We start from the raw sequence: 19,175 nt of genomic DNA, 5'->3' as shown, positions 1-19,175 counted from the left end.
GACTCTTCGTGACCCCCTGGACCAGAGCACGCCAGGCACTCCTGTCTTCCACTGCCTCCCGCAGCTTGGTCAAACTCATGTTTGTAGCTTCGAGAACACTGTCCAACCATCTCGTCCTCTGTCGTCCCCTTCTTCTTGTGCCCTCAATCTTTCCCAACATCAGGGTCTTTTCCAGGGAGTCTTCTCTTCTCATGAGGTGGCCAAAGTATTGGAGCCTCAGCTTCAGGATCTGTCCTTCCAGTGAGCACTCAGGGCTGGTTTCCTGAAGAATGGATACGTTGGATCTTCTTGCAGTCCATGGGACTCTCAAGAGTCTCCTCCAGCACCATAATTCAAAAGCATCAATTCTTTGGCAATCAGCCTTCTTTATGGTCCAGCTCTCACTTCCATACATTACTACTGGGATATATATACATCCAGTTCCTATTTAAGCAAATGCAAAGATGCAGCCTGGCAGAATTTCAGTTTCATTCACTGGTGTGCTTTTTTCATACATTGATTTAATGTCTCATTTGGTTGGTTCACTTGGTTGATGACTGAAACTACAATCTAACACAGATGTTTGTCTCTATCCAACACAGTTAAGCAGTGCGGTGAAACATGCTTATTACTGTGTTGGATTGTGGGCATAATGTCTTGCGGGTGATGAACACTTTCTTGACATTCTCAAGAAGTGCTTTCAGCAATGGTGATACTTTTCAGATTGCAAAACGCAAAATGAGACTAGGCGAACAGCATTTTTTTCTATTATATAATTATTCAATGAGTCCCAAACTTACCAGTAATTAATCCACAAAGTAGCAGTTAAGAATGAAATCTGTGAGCCAGGAACCCACAAACTTACAAAGTAGCCCCTGTGGAGCCACTCACTCTCAGGACACCCCTCTGAAATAAGGAGGATAATCATGTAAGGGATATTGAAATACTGAACAGAGAAGGAGGGATACCTGCAGCCCTGCTTGCATACGTGACAATAATCGCATGGCAGAAGCCCCTGCTGAGCTCAGCCCCCTCTGGCAGCTCACAGTGGCCTTTCTTTCCAGTCCTGCATGCAAATGTTTGCATCTACCGAACCAGGGTTATAAGTTGTGCGGGGATCATGCTCCATCACGCAACTCATGGAGGGCTGGCAGGGGGGAGGCTAGTGGTGTGCCTGGGGGAGCAGGGCTTGGTGGCACATTTCTGCACATCCCTGCTCTCCTTCACATGACTGCTGTTGCACCTACAAATAGAGCAGAGCCTAAACAAAACTTGCACGTGAAGCCCTCGCAACACATGAAATGGGCTATATAAATTCTATTAGTTCACATCCCCTTTCAGTTTAATCTGAAATACTTGATCTGTTTTTATTCCTCTTATTTCTACTTTAGAACAAGAAATCTCTGAATTCAATAAGCCTGTCTCTACAGCTTGGCTTTTAATAATTTGCGTAATTTATGATGCCTCACTTTGTACACTTTCCTTCCACTGACTCTCAGCTGTTCAGGTATCATCACTCAGTAAGCATACTGTGACTGTAATGCTTCTCACATGGATTGAATTGGATTTTATTGATGGCAAATGCTGTTTAATGTGCTTTCATGTAAAGAAGAAAAGAAGAAAAAGAAGCTTTTTACTGTGTGCTGCCTGGGAAGCCTTTGCTCTTTAATGTTTACACTCGTACAAAGCAGGGCCAGCATTTACAGATACGTGGCGGGGCAGGAGCCACAAAGGGGGCGTTACCATCTCTGATTTGGATGATAAATTCTAATAATCTTGTTGGAATCAAAAGTCCACCACCCTTTCCCAAGAGAGTAATTCCCTAGTGTAAGAAGATGCTCCCAGGTGGACGTTTCAATGGCATTGGATGAGGAGATGCTCTCTCAGTTTATGTCTTTGCACAGACATCATTGCAGAGGTGGGGAGGTGAAAAACTAGACCAGGGGTCAGCAAACCTTGGGCCGGTGTCTCCAGCACAAATCGTGCGGAGGAGTGTGTGCCCATACGTGTGCGCACACGCTATTTCCAGTGCACGTCCAGGTCAGAGGAGCACCGGATAGCTTGTGCACATGTGCAGAGGCCTCCTCCAACCCGGATGTGCACCGGAAATAACGCTTGTGCATGCACAAATAATGCTATTTCCAGTGCTCCTCCAACCCGGAATTGGGCAGCCGCACAGCGCCGGTAAGAGCGGGCAGTGGCAGCGGGTGGCGGGGGTCACCGCAGGCTGGATAAACGAGTCCCTCGGGCCTTATCCAGCCCGCAGACCTTAGTTTGAGGACCCCTGAACTAGATCAAATGCAACCAGTGACATTTTCATTTGCACAAAGTGGTGTTTTTTGCGGGGAGGGGGGAGTTGTACTGTCACTACAGACACTCTAAACTTAGACACCCCTTCCTTCCTTCCTTTCCTAGCATTGTTGCAACTGCCTCCATTCAGCTTTAAGCTGAGTTTGGCTTCCTGCTGGTATGCTAACAAACCATGCAAAATGATGGGTGTCTCAAGTTAGGACCTCTCATAAGGTGTCACTTACGTGGTTTGTAAGCAAACCATGAAGCTGCACCACCTTTGCAGAAGTCTTTGCGTGTATCAGCATGGAAGCAACTGTAGAGGCAACTATGCTGGAAAATATACAAGTGAAAGTGTCCTTGGGGAAAAGTAGCTGTTTGCCAGGAGCTTTCTCAGCTTAAAGCCTTTTCCCAGGTGTTTGTAGATAGGTAAGAGTTTATAGGCATTCATGTCTTTAAAAATGCTTAGAGAAGCAATTAATGCATTTCACGGCATGATAATTATGTTTTATCAAATCATTGTTGCATTTACACAAGGTTGAAATTTACAGACAGTTCAGCTAGCTTTGTCATTTTGCAATAATCATTGCTGGGAGCCAGTGTGGTGTAGTGGTTAAGAGCACTAGTCTCGTAATCTGGGGAACCGGGTTTGCGTCTCCACTCCTCCACATGCAGCTGCTGGGTGACCTTGGGCTAGTTACACTTCTCTGAAGTCTCTCAGCCCCACTCACCTCACAGAGTGTTTGTTGTGGGGGAGGAAGGGAAAGGAGAATGTGTGCCGCTTTGAGATTCCTTCAGGTACTGATAAAGCGGGATATCAAATCCAAACATTTCTTCTTCTTCTTCTGACCTGTTTTCACCTAAAAGGAGCTTGCTTCTAGTATGCCATCTTATTTTTGAAAAACACTGGGTCTCATTCCCAGAACTCCATCCCATTTCCCTTATCTCCGAAAAGTAGCCGGAGGTCACATATTTCACTAAGAAAGACTGATTTGTTATCAAAATCTGTAGTGTAGTCAGTTGCTATTTAACAACCAAATGCAATTCTTAGATTACAGTCTTGGACAGCTGACTTGGAATTGTGAGGATATACTGAGTGAAACCAATTAACAACAACCAATATTTCAATGAGGACTTATGGCTGCATGATATGCATGTACTTACATAATGGATAGAGGGACACGGGTGGCGCTGTGGGTTAAACCATAGAGCCTAGGACTTGCCGATCAGAAGGTTGGCGGTTCGAATCCCCGTGACGGGGTGAGCTCCCGTTGCTCGGTCCCTGCTCCTGCCAACCTAGCAGTTCAAAAGCACATCAAAGTGCAAGTAGATAGATAGGTACCGCTCTGGTGGGAAGGTAAACGGTGTTTCCGTGCACTGCTCTGGTTCGCCAGAAGTGGCTTAGTCATGCTGGCCACATGACCCGGAAGCTGTACGCTGGCTTCCTTCGGCCAGTAAAGAGAGATGAGCACCGCAACCCCAGAGTCGGTCATGACTGGACCTAATGGTCAGGGGTCCTTTTACCTTTACATAATGGATATATTTGCAAACACATTTGTTTACCTTTTTATGCATAAGGCTATGTCAAAACATCACATGTGTATGCCCAAAATTGGATAGAGCAATGTGTCCTCCAGAGACCACGTGTTCTGCATGCACAAAGGCCAGATTGTTCTTTTTTTCCCGTGGGGAGCTCCGAAAAATTAATAAATATAATTTGGATTATAATTTGGTCTTTTTTATTTTAGTTTTAATTGAAGTATTATGATTGGATATATTAACTGGATGTTTCTTATTGAAAAATCAATTAAAATGACTCTAAAAAATAAATAAATGCCAGATTGTCCTGAAGGCACCACTTGCCAAAACTCAGGCAGACCGGGTGGGTCCGTCTTGGGAGAGGCAGCCGCCTGCATTGGGCTCCATGACATATGAAAGGTGTAAAAAACAAAATGATACCCTGATTTAGCTCACGGGAAAAGGCAGCTACCTCAAGGTAAAAAATTTCCCTTTAAAGTTCCTGTGGATGAGAACATTTTCAGTTCAGAGATGCCGGACTGTTGGTACTTTTTCACAGTTTGAACTATTGAGACAGATTCTTGCACCCTGTCACTGTGTTTGAAGTTGGTATTTTATGTTATTTGATAAGTTGGTGAACTATCCCTGGCCAGGAGCCCACAATCAGCAAAGTGCAAGGCTTAACTGGGATATTCTGTAAAAAAATCTCTTTCATAGAGAAATATATTGCCTTAAAAACTGAATATACCCTGTTAACTAATCTTGTAAAATGTCCTAATAATTGAAAACATATGTAGATGTTCAAATTTTGACTGAAAGGCACCTTAAGAAATGTCCTGGCAAAAAAATAAGTACACCTACTGTGTTTTGTGAACATTAATGGTAATTTATATTCAGGAGAATGTTTATATCTGTAACTACCTCCAAGATTCTAAAATGGTGTCTGTTGTGTATTGAGTGGTCTGTGTTTGCCTGAGCTTGAGTCTGGACTAAGGATTCTGAGCTCCTGTGCTCTGATATCCAATCACAGAACATTTCAGGATTTGGGCCTCTGCCATTGGCCCTTAAAGTATGAGTCATGATTTGCAGCTTGGAAGTTTAGACAGCCAATCACATGGGGGTGGGAGTGGCCCAGGCCTTCAGAAATGTATATAAGCAGTTGCTTTGCCCGTTGTCCAGTTCTGTTAGTTCAATAAAGGTTCTTGCTGTTATCACTGCGTCTTGCCTCATGAGACCCCACCAACACTTCGGTGTCTCTTAGATACTCCTTAGCTAAGACCCCTACTCTAAGGGAAAGAAGGGCCAAACACTGGGAGATCCATAAGAAGATCTCCCACATGGGGACTGGGTTTTTCCCCTAATGGCATCTTTCTGACCCATATCTCTCGCTTCTTTCTCTCTCAAACACAAACCAAAGAAGCACTTTTCTTTTGCTTAACAAACTTTATATGCCACTTGATTGTAATAAACCTCCAAGCAGTTCCCTCCTATCAAGGGAGCTGCTTCCCCTGACGCCCAATGTGTGCGATGGAAGTCAGGAAGCCACGTCACATGTTGACATCAGCCGGGTTCACTACACAATGTGCTGACGTGTTGCATGCACGCTGCATGGCATGTGCAAGTGAGGTGAAGCACAGTGACTGCAGAATTCTGAGGGGGCCTAGACCCCGCCTTGAAACTTTTTTTGGCGGGCTTGGTCCCTCAGCCTCCCTAGATGGCACTCCTAACTCCTATTGAGGGAAACATACAAATAAAAACGGGCAATTTCTATGGGATTTTGACACTGGCTATAAGGCTACAAGCAGAGGGCACAGTCCCGAGAAGACATGTGCCCGTCTCATGGACATGGGCGTGAAAAATGCAAGACCAGGGTGCCTGCAGTTCTTGTGCATGCCCCACAGAAATGTGCTAACAAAACAAGCTGGCTCATTTTTAAAAGCCATGTGCTTCAGAACTAGGCAAGATAAGCCAAATGTAAGAATGCTCAGGTGTCAGTCAAATGTGACACACAAGCAAGATCTATCCACTGAGTTGCCACAAAATGAATTGCTATTGCATGTAATGCCATAATAATCAACATCCTATCACCAGGAATGCCATTTAAGGAGAGGTTTGGGCATTTCCCACCTCCACCTCCACCCCCACCCTGTTTCATGCCACAAATGAGTATTTCTCTGGAACAGGAACACCTGTCTGTCCAACATCCTGACCAGACACTGCAAACTTGTTCCTGCAGAGTGTGTGCAGTGTAGTCTAAAGCAAAATGAACACCTCTAATCTGAGTAGATGAGCACCTCGCCAGCAGCACCTCCAGGGACTGAACTTCAGTTCTGCCAGTAGCTTCTGTGGCATAGCAACTGAAACACAACTTGTCCTGCTGCTCCTGCGGCTACCCTGCCTTGCCAGAGGTACTCTGGGAATAGCGTTAGCATTCTGCTATTATGTCCAAAATAGCCGAATGACACCAGTGTCTCCATGCAAGTAGGAGGGCAGGTGCCTCAGCTCCACTCAGCGCCACTAGCAGAGCCTGTGGCTTCTAAACTGTATAATGAAGGAAGGGGGGAATGAAGAAGCCCACTACCTCTAATATTGGGAGCCCACTCCCCTAATGGTGTTCCCCTTCCTTCCTCTCCCCCTTCTTCTTTGAGGAATCATCTCCACATCCATTTGCCTACTGAAGGACCCATAAATCTCAGCTACAGAATTTCTGTGAAGATTAATCGCTAGGTATGTTCTCTCACACCTAAGAGCTGGAAACACGGACCGTTGGTTGCATATTGCCAGGAAAGACTGTTGTTGTTATCTGCCAATGGTATCTTCTAACACGCGATTGGTTTCTGCTTCTCTTCCCTCCCCAGGGGAGGATCTGCTGCCTCTTCCAGTTGTGAGGAAGCGGGAGGTAAGGTGGCCTTGTCAAGAGAAATACAACAAACCAGAGGGAGAGGAATTGGGGGTGTCCTGGCCATCTCAACAAAATGTTTTTAGAAAAATGTTGGCCATGTCAACAAAATATTTTTAGAAAAAATGGAGAGCAGCAGTCATTCAAGACTTGGAAGGCTTTAAAAACAATATCTTACAGGTCATTAATAAATTATTGGAAATAGTGTTCTAAAGAAACAGAAACCTCTGCATTCAATTTTTTTATAGCCACTTATTTTCAAGGATGATATATTAAAATGTTTATTTTTAAGCTAACCTGATCTCACATTGTTACTGTCAGCCAGTAACTTGAACTCTGATGCAAATAGTGCATTTACACCAGTCTGCAGTAGAGCCAAGAAAAAACAGCACTCCTCTGCTGAAATTCTACCCTCCATAATACCCCCCCCCCCAATTTTAGAAGTTTGATTTCACTCAAAACAGAAGGCAAACCAAAGAAGCGGAGAGAAAAGGTAAAAGTAGTTATTTTAAGAAGAGCTGGGTTAGATCCAAAGGGCTTTTCCGCATGCAGAAGGTGTCTTCTGCTCAGGAAATGTTGTTTTACGCCAAACACTAACTTTGTGTGAAGACGAGTGAAAGGAAACCTAATGTTTTTCCACTTGTGCAAGCTCTTCCATCGCCTCTCACACAAGTGGAAAAATGAATGCTGCTCAGTAATGTACCTGTTGTGTAAGGCTTTGTGAATTCTTCTGGAAGCTCTTGTGCAAGCCTTTGTGAAATGTGCCAGGGCTGCTAATGTTTTGCTCAGAGTTCTTTGGCTCTTGTGGGCTTTAATGTTCGTACAGTCAGCATGTGACTTGTGAAGTGATGCTTTAAAAAAAATCATACAGATTCACAAAACCTAGGTGTCAAGGGCAGAAAACATAAAGGAAAATCATGAGGCTAAGAACTGTGTGGACTATGTGGGGGATGGATGGGGGCAGGGACACTCAGAAAGCCGAGGTCTCCACTCAGCAACTAGTTCAAGCCGGGATAGGAGCAGCAATGCCGTGCGCTAGGTTTTGCGTCTTGATGCTCTGATCTTGCTGCCAAACAGGGGTTTATAAAGCACAGGCCTCTGGAGATTTCTCATACTTTCTGGCTTATTCTCTTGGTGTTCATCTTAACTGAAGTCAGCTGTTCCCCTTTCTCACTTATCCAGGGTTTAGCAGTGAAGTGTTTAGCATCTGGTCTGGCTATTATTATAAAGAGAGAACATCCTGCTCTGTTGGGAGAACACCATCCTTGGCAGTAAAAGGACACAGACCCATTGCAGCCGCCAGGATTCCCAAGACTGGCCTGCATTCAGGTCTCCCACTGGCTTCCCCTCAGCAGGCCCAAGAGGCACACCACGCTCGCCTTAACGGGCCAGAATTTCATTTTACTTGCATTATTATGCCCTTTATTCAGATCTCAGACAAGGAAAATGTGTAGTTGACATTCGTTTGCTATAGTATGATGAAATCAAGCAAACCAAGGACAGTAGAAGTTTGTTTTCTGTTTTTATTCCTGACCACTGTGGAAATGAAAAAGTAAACAAAGCTCATGCCTGCATCAGCGTCCGGCCTCTCTCTAAAAACAACCACCACGACCAAGGCCAGATTAAGAAAGATGACACCAACAGGCAAAGGCTGCAAGTCCCACTGAACTTTATGGCGCTTACAGCTGTGCAGGGCTGCCAACCTGAATGGGGGGGCAGGTAAGCTCTGCCCCACAGAATTGATCACATGACATAGCATACCATTTGACTGCCCATCAGTTTTATTGGGGGGCCAAAGACCTTGTTGTCTCCTATGCATCTGGGTGGACATATGTAAGTTTGCACTACAAAAGTGGAGGCCACTTTTCACCTTAAAGAGCTGTTATCCTCATAGAATCAGGGTAAGAGTAGTCAAAACAACAATAACTTTGTTTATGCTTTTATTAAAATCTCATGATTTTGAAACCATTTCCACCTTTTAAAGGAAATGTCCTTAAAATAGCGTTTTTTGCTTTGCCTTGTACTTTCACAAGGACGAAATTAGCTATAACCTGGTTCCATGCACATTTACAGAGAAAAAGGTCCATCAGCTGAACTATATTCCTGATTTAAGTGTTCATAAGATTGTAACCTAAGGAACTGAATGTTGCTTTAAGGGGGGAAAGGTTGCTACCCTCAGTTGTAGAATTGTTACTTCCCCCTTATTCCTTTTAAGCACAGAATGATTAAGAAGGATTGCCTCTCCAGTCTAATTCTAATTCCTTCCTTTTATATAAGCAAGCACCCAATATCTGGACAGCGGTTTGGGCCCTTGAAGCTTCGTGAGATGTGCACCAGGCATCAGGATTAGTAGGGGTCTCATGCAACTGTGGTTAACATTTTGACAATCCTATTTTAAAATAGTAGCTTCTATCCTTCAAAAGCAGAAGGCACTCTCAGCCAAAGCATGGTATGACATTTCAGAGCACACTGGCTCCAGTCAGCTCCAAGTCTATTTACAAATATAAACTAGATAATTATGGAGATGTGGCAGAAGACAAAGAAGCAGGGAACAACATTAACAAAAAAGCAATTTTATTGAAAATGAGATTCAAACCTCAAAATTAATATTACAATCATGAGAGAATGCGAAACAAATTCAATTTACAGTTGCAACATACAATACAAATAATCCCTTTGAAGATAAAGTAAACCCTTCCACAATCGCTGTCTGCAGCACAAAGAAGAATGTGTTTGTACAATATGTGCATAAAAAGCAAATCTTGGGCAACAGCAATTGGAGAAAAAAATGAAAGAAATTAAAGCTTGTATTTACAGGAAATGCTACAAATATCATTTTGTTCCAGCAGAAATTCAAGACTGGTAAAACATATTTAAGTAAAAATAATGTGGAATGTTGCTTGGTGTACCTATGAAACAAAAATTACCGTAAAGATATGGTTTCTGACTGTTCTGTTTAAAAGAATCGCAACAAAAATAAAGCAAGTAATTAAATGTAAACAGGCAAAATGTCAGGTAGAACATGCTGAAATGAAATGTATCTCAGACTTTTAAGATATTAGAAAACTTGGTTTTCTTTTAATCTTTCCTCATTACTTGTATAGGTTTAAATTATTGCTTTTGTTCATGGCTTTTCTGTGATTCCTGATCAATTACTTCACCAGGATTCAAATGGCAGGCCCCAACAAAAAGATGGAGCAGTATTCCGGTAAACTAGACAGTGCAAAATATTCCCCTCTGGAACAAAGCGTGGGGAGGCAGAGCGGGAGAGGAGGACCAGGAAACCCATGCTCAGGGCGGCTGCCTCTGGGCAGGGCAGAAATAAATGGGGCACCTGCGCCATTTCTAAGGGCTCCAAGGTGCTGGTGCCCAAGTAACTTTGGTTGCAATCCGACACACTTACACTGAAGTAACTCCAACTTCACTCAATGGAGATTATGAGATCTAATCCCAACCCTTCGATCAGCCTCATCTAAGGAAGGAGTTTGGAATTAAATTCTTTATTTATCTTTGGTATACTCTTTGAAAAAGCTTTGCACAAGCAGTTTAATACAATGGACTCCACAAACTGGACCAGCATTTCCACTTCTCAAAGAAGTAACTCCCATCCTAGAGATACTAAACACAGCCCAAAGGATCCCATGTTATGAATCGTCACACATTCCCATCCTGAATCACAAGAGAATGCAATTTGCAGGAGGGGTTTTGGGGGGTGGGGGGTGAGATATTAAAATGTGTGATATACATGAATAATTGCCAGTTCAAAACAAATGCAGAGTTAGGAGCAAATATCATTTTGAACTTATTTATTTGTTTTCTTATTTATATTGTGTCATCAAGGAATCAGGTACCATCCAAGACTGAATACGAAGTTCCCTGCTGAGAGCTTAGGTCTAAAAAAAGAAAAGCATACTAAATTAAAATGTGAGAGACCACAGAGAAGGGCCTTGTGCTTATCAAAGATGCTTGTGTATATTTTCCGCTGCCACCCCTTCAATTATAATTAATTCAGACTTGTAAAATGAACCAGTTTTTTCTGTGCAGTCATAATCACAGGGCATGAAATGGGCATATTTTGGGGCACACCTGAGTGACGTGGAGTTTCAATCCCAAATGATCCAGTTTTAAAACGTGATGATACAGAAATATTACTGTAGGTACAGAACAAAGCAGGAAAATGATCTGTGCTGGATTAAATCCAGGAATATAAATCAGTATTTTAATTGTACAAGAACATCTTTCTTGCTTTCTTGCTTTTAAAATGTCTTTGGGTTGCTGCCTGCAGCCCCTGTAACAACACAAAAATATCCCTACAAAATTACTTAAGATGCATATAGTAAATCTTTAAAAAAGCCCCATTTCAGCAATAAAAATAATGTACAAATATAGTACCTTTATTAAATATACAACAGTTTTTGAACTGGAAGTTCATTTTCTTTTCTTTTTCTGGTTTAATAAACGACAACCAGAAACCCACAAAACTTGAAATGTGTAACCAGACACTGGCTCTTTTAAGTGCTGCTGAAATGAACAAACTTATCTTACAGATACAAATAAATTGACAAGGGTATGCTTCAAGCTACCACAAATAATAAATAGGATCAATAATAGCTCCCGTCTTTGAAGGAAAAGTACACATCAGGAAAGTGTCTCTAACTGACAAAAAGGGTACTTGATATATAACCTTTAGAAGGTAAGTATTATTTTTTTCTAAAGAGCAAATGATTCATACCAAATTTTAAGGAATAATCCAGGGGAATGTGGAGTCTCTCTAATGGGCTGCCTTAGCAATCAGCAGGTGATGAGTCTGATACTGTCCAATTATATTACGACCTTGCATAAGTATTTCACCATTTCTTATTGTTGGGTTGGCCAAAACGTAGCCCATACTTATCATTAGTTTCAGCAGCACTGCAGTCCAAAGAAAATTATGTTTGCTGAATGCAGTTGAGGCTAAAAGCAGTGCAAATGAGAACATGGAAAAGGCTAGAGAGACAATGCATTCTGGAAAGCTGGCACTTCCTTTTAAAGGAGTCAAGCCGCAAATGGCTCTGCTTCATCCACAGTCCCACATCCTGCTTCAATTAAGCATGTGCATAAATCGGTTCCTGGAATCGAGTCTAAGGTGCCCAATGAGCTTACTGTCCTCTGAAGTTTAAATAAGAATTCTCCAAACACTTCAGAATGTGTTGGATCTCGGGCACTTGTCAAGTAGCTAATCCTGCTTGTCATTCTGGCAAAAAAAGAGTTTGGAAGTGATGGATGGATGGATGGATGGATGGATGGATGGATGGATGATGAGTCCCAGGTGTAAATGGGAACATGGCCTTAAGAGGACTTTCATTATCCATATTCACATTTGAACAATCAAATATTGATGCAAGCTGGTCCTGCTGAATTTAGATCTGCTTTGCAGTGGTTCATTTGTGCTTATTCTTTTGTAACCTGATGGTTAAAATATCAATTGATATACAGTATATGCATCATAACTAGTATTTGATACTAGATAAGACCCATAAGATTGGTCATTAATTTTGCTGGCATTTCATTTGGGATTTTATCCAGAATGCGTTGCCTGGGATCTAAGCATGGAGTACAGGAATAAGACATCTGGCAGCAGCCCTCACAAAACAACCCCCAGCCTTGGGGAGGGGCTGCAGCAGGGAGAGTGGAGACAAAGACCTTGCACATGAGAGCACCACACACGGCGCATAGGAGGACTTTGCTCCCCACCCATTCAATTTTGAGAAATGCTTTTCACTCATTCTGCTTCTCTTTCCAGTTCATTTCTGACAGATTAAAAAAGGCAAAAGGCAACCAAATAACCAATAACATTTAAAACAGTATTTCCTTCATAAATTAAAACAATGTCCTATATCAAAGTTTCTTTGAGATAGAAGCATTTTTTTATATAAAAAAAAATCACATTGCAGCTGGTTTATATTGGAACTGCCTTTCAGAGTTCGGGCATAGCCTTGAGATTTTGTACCGCTAAAAGTCTGTCAGTATTTTTTAAAAAACAAACATTTTTAGAGACCTAAGTCATCATATCATTACATTAAGAAAACTTTAAAGGGATCAAATATCATTAAATAATTATAAATATTTCTTTAAAATTATATGACAATTCATTTTTTTGCAAATAACCTCAATTTTTACATATTTATAACTTAATAAAATAAAACAAGATAGCCAGACACACTTACTACCTAAACTGTTTTGGTTTGAGTAAGATATATTGCCATTATCTTTTGCTTCTTGCATAAGAAATTAGATTTCATTTTATTTTAGGGGGTCTCCCCCAATATATATATATTTTGGTTAACTGATCTAAGGCCAAAAAAAATATCACATAAATGAATAGCACAAAGTAAACAAGGCTGCCTTAGTACCTTGTCGGCTGCTCTTTCAGTACAAAATAAGCCGTGCATCTTAAAAGTTCTTTCATCTGCTGCAAGGCTTTGATAATATAGCTGAAGAGCTACTGTAATCAGAAGATATTTTGGTATAAATAGGAGCACAAACACAAGTAGTGATAAGCACTGTGCATGCATAGGGGCCCTGCAGATTGTATGGTTGCAACTGTACCTGAAATGTTTTTGTTTGTTCCAAAAAAGAAAAAAGCACGGGCTTTGTCTTGAAAATTGGCAGGAGTCCATTTCTTCCCTCTTGGCAAAATAACTCACTAATTATTATTTTTTAAAATGTTTTACAAGAGTCTAGACATGGGCATCTTTCTGCACTGGAGTCACTATTTTTTAATATATAAAACTCAGACAAATGTTTCCAAGAGGGCAGTAAAATGTGCTTTGATCTACATTGATTGGAACTATGATGCTGGAAGGTCATTCTAACGTTGTATGCATGTACTAAGCTGTTATAACATCCCAGCTACACAGTTGTACATATCAAGAGAATCTATTCAAAGGAAAAGAAAAGAAAAAAAACAGGCACTTTATAATTAGCTGACTTTCTTTCTTTCTTTCTTTTTGGCTCACTGACTTTAGGCCGTGCAATAAACTTTCAGTATGGCCTCCAAACGGACTCATCCATTCTGCCACTAGAATTCAAGACTGTGGGGGAACTGCTGTGGCTTCCATCAGCCTCCACACCCTCATTCTGGTTTGGCAAGTTAGGGTTTAAGAGTGCGCTGCCACCGTTGGAGGTGGTGGTGCAGGGAGGCAGCATTCTGGAGGGGGAGCGATCTCCTCCTGGCACCATGGGGAACTGGTATGATCCTGACGATGTGCCGTAGTAGAGATAGGGAGTGCTGCTGGTCTGGAAGGGTCCACTTTGATTTTGGGAGGAGCCTGGGTAAGGTGGTGGCAAGTAGGTGTGGTAATGAGTTGTGGATGACATACCCAATGACATGCCTGAGGTGACTGGCGGCGCATAAGTGAAGGTGCCTGGATAGTGCATTCGCGGGTTGGAGAAGCGGCTCTCAGTGAGGGATGAAAGGCTGGCAAACTGCCTGGGATCTGAAAATGGACCCAGCTCGGAAGCACCTAAAAAATTATAACAAGACATGGGGGAAAGAAGGCTGTAAATATCCAATTTCTTTTTTTTCCCTCTGAAAAGTGATGATATAACTTTTTTAAAAGAAAGAAAGAAAGAAACCCATTTCTATTCTTGTTCCCCACAAGAATAGCAAATCATTCTATAGAAACACTACAAGGAACACTTAGCGCCTTTTATTTCCAATCTGTGGTCATGAGAGTCCACTGTGACCAAATAGAGGTGCTCTCCATGGACAGATTTTTAATATTTATCAATGTAGTAAATTTCCTTCCACTACACTTCTGGTCAAAATCCACACAAACCTCAACAGGTATCCATGAGAAATCTTGCAAATACTGAGTTGGTACCTACCGCTGCCCGTGGCACCCCCAGCCTTCCCCTGCTATAGACCTGGACTGCCCCAAAGTATTTTTATAAACAGACTGTGGTGTACAAGTCCATGTCACCCTCATATCTTAGCATTTATTATAGAGGGTAAACACAGTTTTGTCTGTGTGATGGAAACTGAGCATGAGTAAAGTAATTTGGGGCTCCTTTGAAATGGAAGGTTAAGTGCAATGGATATGGATTCTAGTTAGGAAACTGTCAGCGGCCGTTAACAGGCAGTTAACAGGGTTAAAATTCGGTGAAAAACCACCATGGGTCATTTTATGTGATACAATGTGCAGATGTGATGTTTCTCATCCCTTAACCATAGTTAAAGGGTCAGAAAAGAGTCACAAGTCTGTGTGTTCTTTCCACGTTCATGCAGATATTCTCCTTTACTGTAGTTTGCTATTATGTGTGCCATCAACATTAACTATGGTTAACAGCAACCAGGTTGCGGTAATCCAGCATTTGAAACCCAGGTTCAAATCTCGTTATGAAGTGAGGAGCACCTTGGTTTAGTCACAGTCAACAATGTAATGAACTGTGCTTAAGAATGGGTGAAGGCTGGAAAGCTATCCAGGAGGGAGAATGTAGGGAGAAGGCCCTCACACAGCGGAGGGGTAGAGTTTTATTTCTGTACTAGCCCACCATAGGAGAAAAACAAGGCCAAAAGGGCAAGAGGGCAAGTGTTTCATGAAAAACTATCAATATAGGTAAATTGTGTAGAAAATCACTGGCTAGTACCAATATCAAGAAGCTAGAAGAAGATTAAGAGAAAAATAAATTGAAATAGGCTATCTTTAAACTCTTGGCAAAAAAAAAAAAAGTATTTTTCAGGATACTTCAGGGTTATTTTCCCACCATCAAAATAAAAAGGCAATGCAATATGTCTGATCGACCATCTCAGACACAAGGGTCCCACTTTGCAGCTAGGAAGCTGGAACTTTCAATTAGTCAAAGAATACAATGTCAATAATTCTTGGCTTCATGGAATAATTTACTGTGGTCAAACAAGAAGCAGTCATTCAGTCAATCATTTTATCGGTTAACTGACTGCTATCCCAACTGTGGTAGGTTTCTCACTCAGCAAAATCTGGGGTATCCAAAACTAGTGCCGTCGAGTGAAAAGCGTTTTCAAGGTTCACTCCTTGTCTGCCACTGTGGTGGAAGTTGGAACATTTGAATGGCTTGTTAGGTAGAGCTGTCATGGGCAGTTATGTAGTGAAGACAGGCTAGGCTAGCAGACTAATCTAGTGGCTGCCCAGTCTAAATTCTTGCCTGGTCCTTAAACCTGGGGGCAGGAACACAGAGGATCAGACCGTATAGAAATGGTTTTCTTCAGGGGGTGGGGGAAATGGGTATTGAGGGTTAATCAGTTACAGGGGCATTCAAGTGAGGAATGCAGATGGGGAAATGGAACCCATATAGTGAGAATCAGTTTGGTAGAATCTGGATAGAAAATTACACTGGTTTGAGATCTGGGAGGAAAACTAGTATTTGAGGATAAATTAATTTAAGGGGAATGGATTAGGGTTTGAGGCTTGAATCTCAGCTCTGCACCATGTTTGCTTCTTGCCTTGTGTGGGTCATTTGTCATTCTGCCTCACTCGTTTTCTTTCTTCAAAATGCATGTTGTGGCAGCAAATGTGTGGTCAAATAAGGGTTTTTGTGTTTGTGGCTTTGATTCCACTTCTTTCTTGCACCTGTATACATGTAATTCAACATCCTACTACCAAGAGGGGCCAAAAGAGTGTTACAAGCAGGACAAAAGGGCAACAGCCCTCTCCATTTGCAGATTCTGGTGTTCAGAAATAGGGCACATCCTCTGAAAGGTGGAAGTTCCAATCTGATTGAAGGGGTTTAGAAGGGATGGTTGGACAGGCAAGGAAGAGCTTTAGGTGGGTAGAGGCAAGGGAAAGGGAAATAAGAGCGGCATAGCAGAGTACTGCCCACTTTTTGAAGATTTGAGCCATCTTTGCTACCTGGCTACTTGCAATGTGGGAGAAACATCTAGTTCATAAACAGGTATTGTTTAATGCAGAAAACAGCAACCAGTTCACCTCAGCAAACAGCAAACAGTCACCAAAACCTGAGGGTTTTGTGACTGTTCTTCCCAACGGCCTTGCTTGACAGTGGCATGAGATCATTACCAAGAGATATTACCCTGAGAGTGGCAGCAGAGGATACATAGAGAACTATATCGTGGGACAATAATTAAATATAAATAGTAATAAATAAATAATACTCTGATGCCTGCTGAAATAACTTTGCCATCAGACTTTAAATGCCAATCCAAATGTAAAACCTACACTGCTTTCAATATGTAATGATATCTCTCCATATTCTCTTTCACATCACCAGGATCCACATGAGACAGGAAAGGAGAATCTCAAATGATGATCCCAGTGACACACATGAAAAGTGTCCCGCCTCCTTTGACTTCTAAGCTACTCTAGGTGGTTTGCTGCTGCTTGGTTCTATAACATCCTGGACATTCTGGTTTGGCCCAGCAAATACTTTAAGGCACTTAACCTTTTAGCAGACAAGAAGTAGGACTTCAACAGGCAAAATGGAAAATATACGTAGTCGTGTCATTAGCTACAGTGCATTTAGGCATAAGAAAATGGGCATCATCCAGTCTGAATCTGAAAATGCAGTGCCTGACCATGACTTGAAACAACTTGTTCTGAAATTGATGTAAGATTCTAGGTTTTTCCTCCTTGTAGCTGGTCCTAATCTCTCCTCTATCTCTTCTGTGGCAAACCCTCTGCTGGGAAGGGACTTTCCCCTTCATCTCTGCCAGAGGCAATACCACCCAGAAACAAAGTTGTTATTTTAAAAGCAAAGCACATTGCTTCCTCCTTCATACTATGAAAAGGAAGTAATATTTATTGGGAAATTTAAAGTTAGTGAAAAGATTAATAGTGATCCATTTCTGCTTACATTACTGTTAAATTAATAAGGTAAGTAGAACAAGAATCACAATTTTCTCTTTTCTGCGTCTGTTGAAATTATGCAGTAACTATAGCACATAGGTAGAGCATATGTTTTGCATGAAGCAGGAGTCTATAAAAGTTAGAAAGCAAAACACGGAGGCAGCATTATAAGGCTTACTGGAGGAAGATATGAAGAAGCTGCTGTTGCAGAAGACACGTAACCACAGTTGCTAAGCCATCAGGATAAGGAATGCTGACCACCCCCACCTGGGACTCAGAAGGGAACTGGGGTATATTTGTTTAAGTACTTTTATCCATCTCCACATTATTTTATTCACTCCCCAAGTGTGCTGTCTTTATAGCATAAAACACAGTTGGCTAGCTTTGGTATGGTAAAAAGGTAAAGAACCCCTGGACTGTTAATTCCAGCTGATTTTGACTATGGGGTGCAGTGCTCATCTCCGCTTTCAGGCTGAGGGAGCCAGCGTTTGTCCACAGCTAGCTTTCTGGGTCATGTGGCCAGCAGGACTAAACCACTTCTGGCACAATGGAACACCATGACAGAAGCCCAAGTGCACAGAAATCCCATTTACCTTCCCGCCGCAGCGATACCTATTTATCTACTCGCACTAGTAAGTTGACAGGAGCTGGGACAAAGCAACAGGAGCTCACCTCATTGCACGGATTCAAAATGCTGACCTTGCAATCAGCAAGCCCAAGGGGCTTGGTGGTTTCGACCACAGTGTCACCTGCAACCCAGCAGGAATATTTTACTTGGAAGCAACTCATTTGAAATAAATGGGGCTTCCTTTCTACTGAGAAAATACAGTAATTTGCAATGCCCCCCACCTCAGTTTTCCATATCCACCAAGCAGCCAGTACTAGTCTGCATTTAATCACTGAGCTGGTGAGCAATTAGTGAGAAAAAACTGAGGCTGCAATCCAGTGCACCCCTACCTGAGTCTAAGCCTCACTGAAGTTAATACGGGTGGGAGGCTGCAGAAAGCAGTACGGTCTGCTTTCATTTGTAAAGCCATTTGTTTGCACAAATACTTATTTAATAAAATAATAATATTTTAATAAAATAATAATATTTTAATAAAATAATGATGATAATAATAATAATAATTTAATAAAGTATTAATATTTTGTTGCAGTTCCCATGTTTGTGAAATTACTGAGAGTTACTCCAGAGCTGACTGCTGAGCCACGTTTACCCTCAACCAGAAGCAAAACACACTGGGACAGGACAGGGGAAGGAGAGAAAAAATATTCCAGCCTCTGAAGTGGTAGGACTTTAAACTTGCATCACCAAACTGTTCTTGTTCGGCTTATGCCCATCAATGTAATACTTCAGGACCAGGGAAAGAAATATAATAGGCATCGGTAATATGATTCCAGACTTCTGATAAGCTTGAAGATCTATTTTTATTTTAATCTCAATATGGGGACCACCGCAGAGACCTTAGGTGCATAACATGTTTTTGGTACAAAAAAGTAGTGAAGGATAACCTAATTTTACTAGAACTCAACAACATACGTTATCTTATTGGGTATTCACCACTTATGTATGTAAATTTATATGGTATTGGAATCAAAATAAAAAAGTGTTTGGTTATTTAATTTCTAAAAAAGTAAAGGACCACTGGATGGTTAAGTCCAGTCAA

At 41.7% G+C, this 19,175-nt stretch overlaps 1 protein-coding gene across 10 annotated transcripts in view; it reads right to left on the bottom strand.

Moving 5' to 3' along the window:
- Positions 1-19,175, bottom strand: part of RUNX2 (RUNX family transcription factor 2) — a gene marked incomplete at its 5' end in the record, with an annotated part of 245,008 nt that overhangs the window by 40,169 nt on the left and 185,664 nt on the right. For 4 of the 10 annotated variants that reach the window (XM_082215781.1, XM_082215778.1, XM_082215774.1 and 1 more), the window contains one exon: positions 14,047-14,190. The exons of 4 other annotated variants lie outside the window; for them this stretch is intronic. In XM_082215781.1, coding sequence (XP_082071907.1) covers positions 14,047-14,190 — 144 coding nt within the window. Of the gene's footprint in view, positions 1-9,242; positions 14,191-19,175 lie in introns of those variants that run through there. 2 more of the 10 variants (XM_082215775.1, XM_082215782.1) reach the window with 2 other exon arrangements.

The sequence above is a fragment of the Podarcis vaucheri genome, assembly GCF_965113315.1.
Source record: "Podarcis vaucheri genome assembly, chromosome: 3".
NCBI lineage: Eukaryota > Metazoa > Chordata > Lepidosauria > Squamata > Lacertidae > Podarcis > Podarcis vaucheri.
The sequence above is the reverse complement of the archived record's forward strand: the minus strand, read 5'-3'. Positions and strand labels throughout refer to the sequence as shown.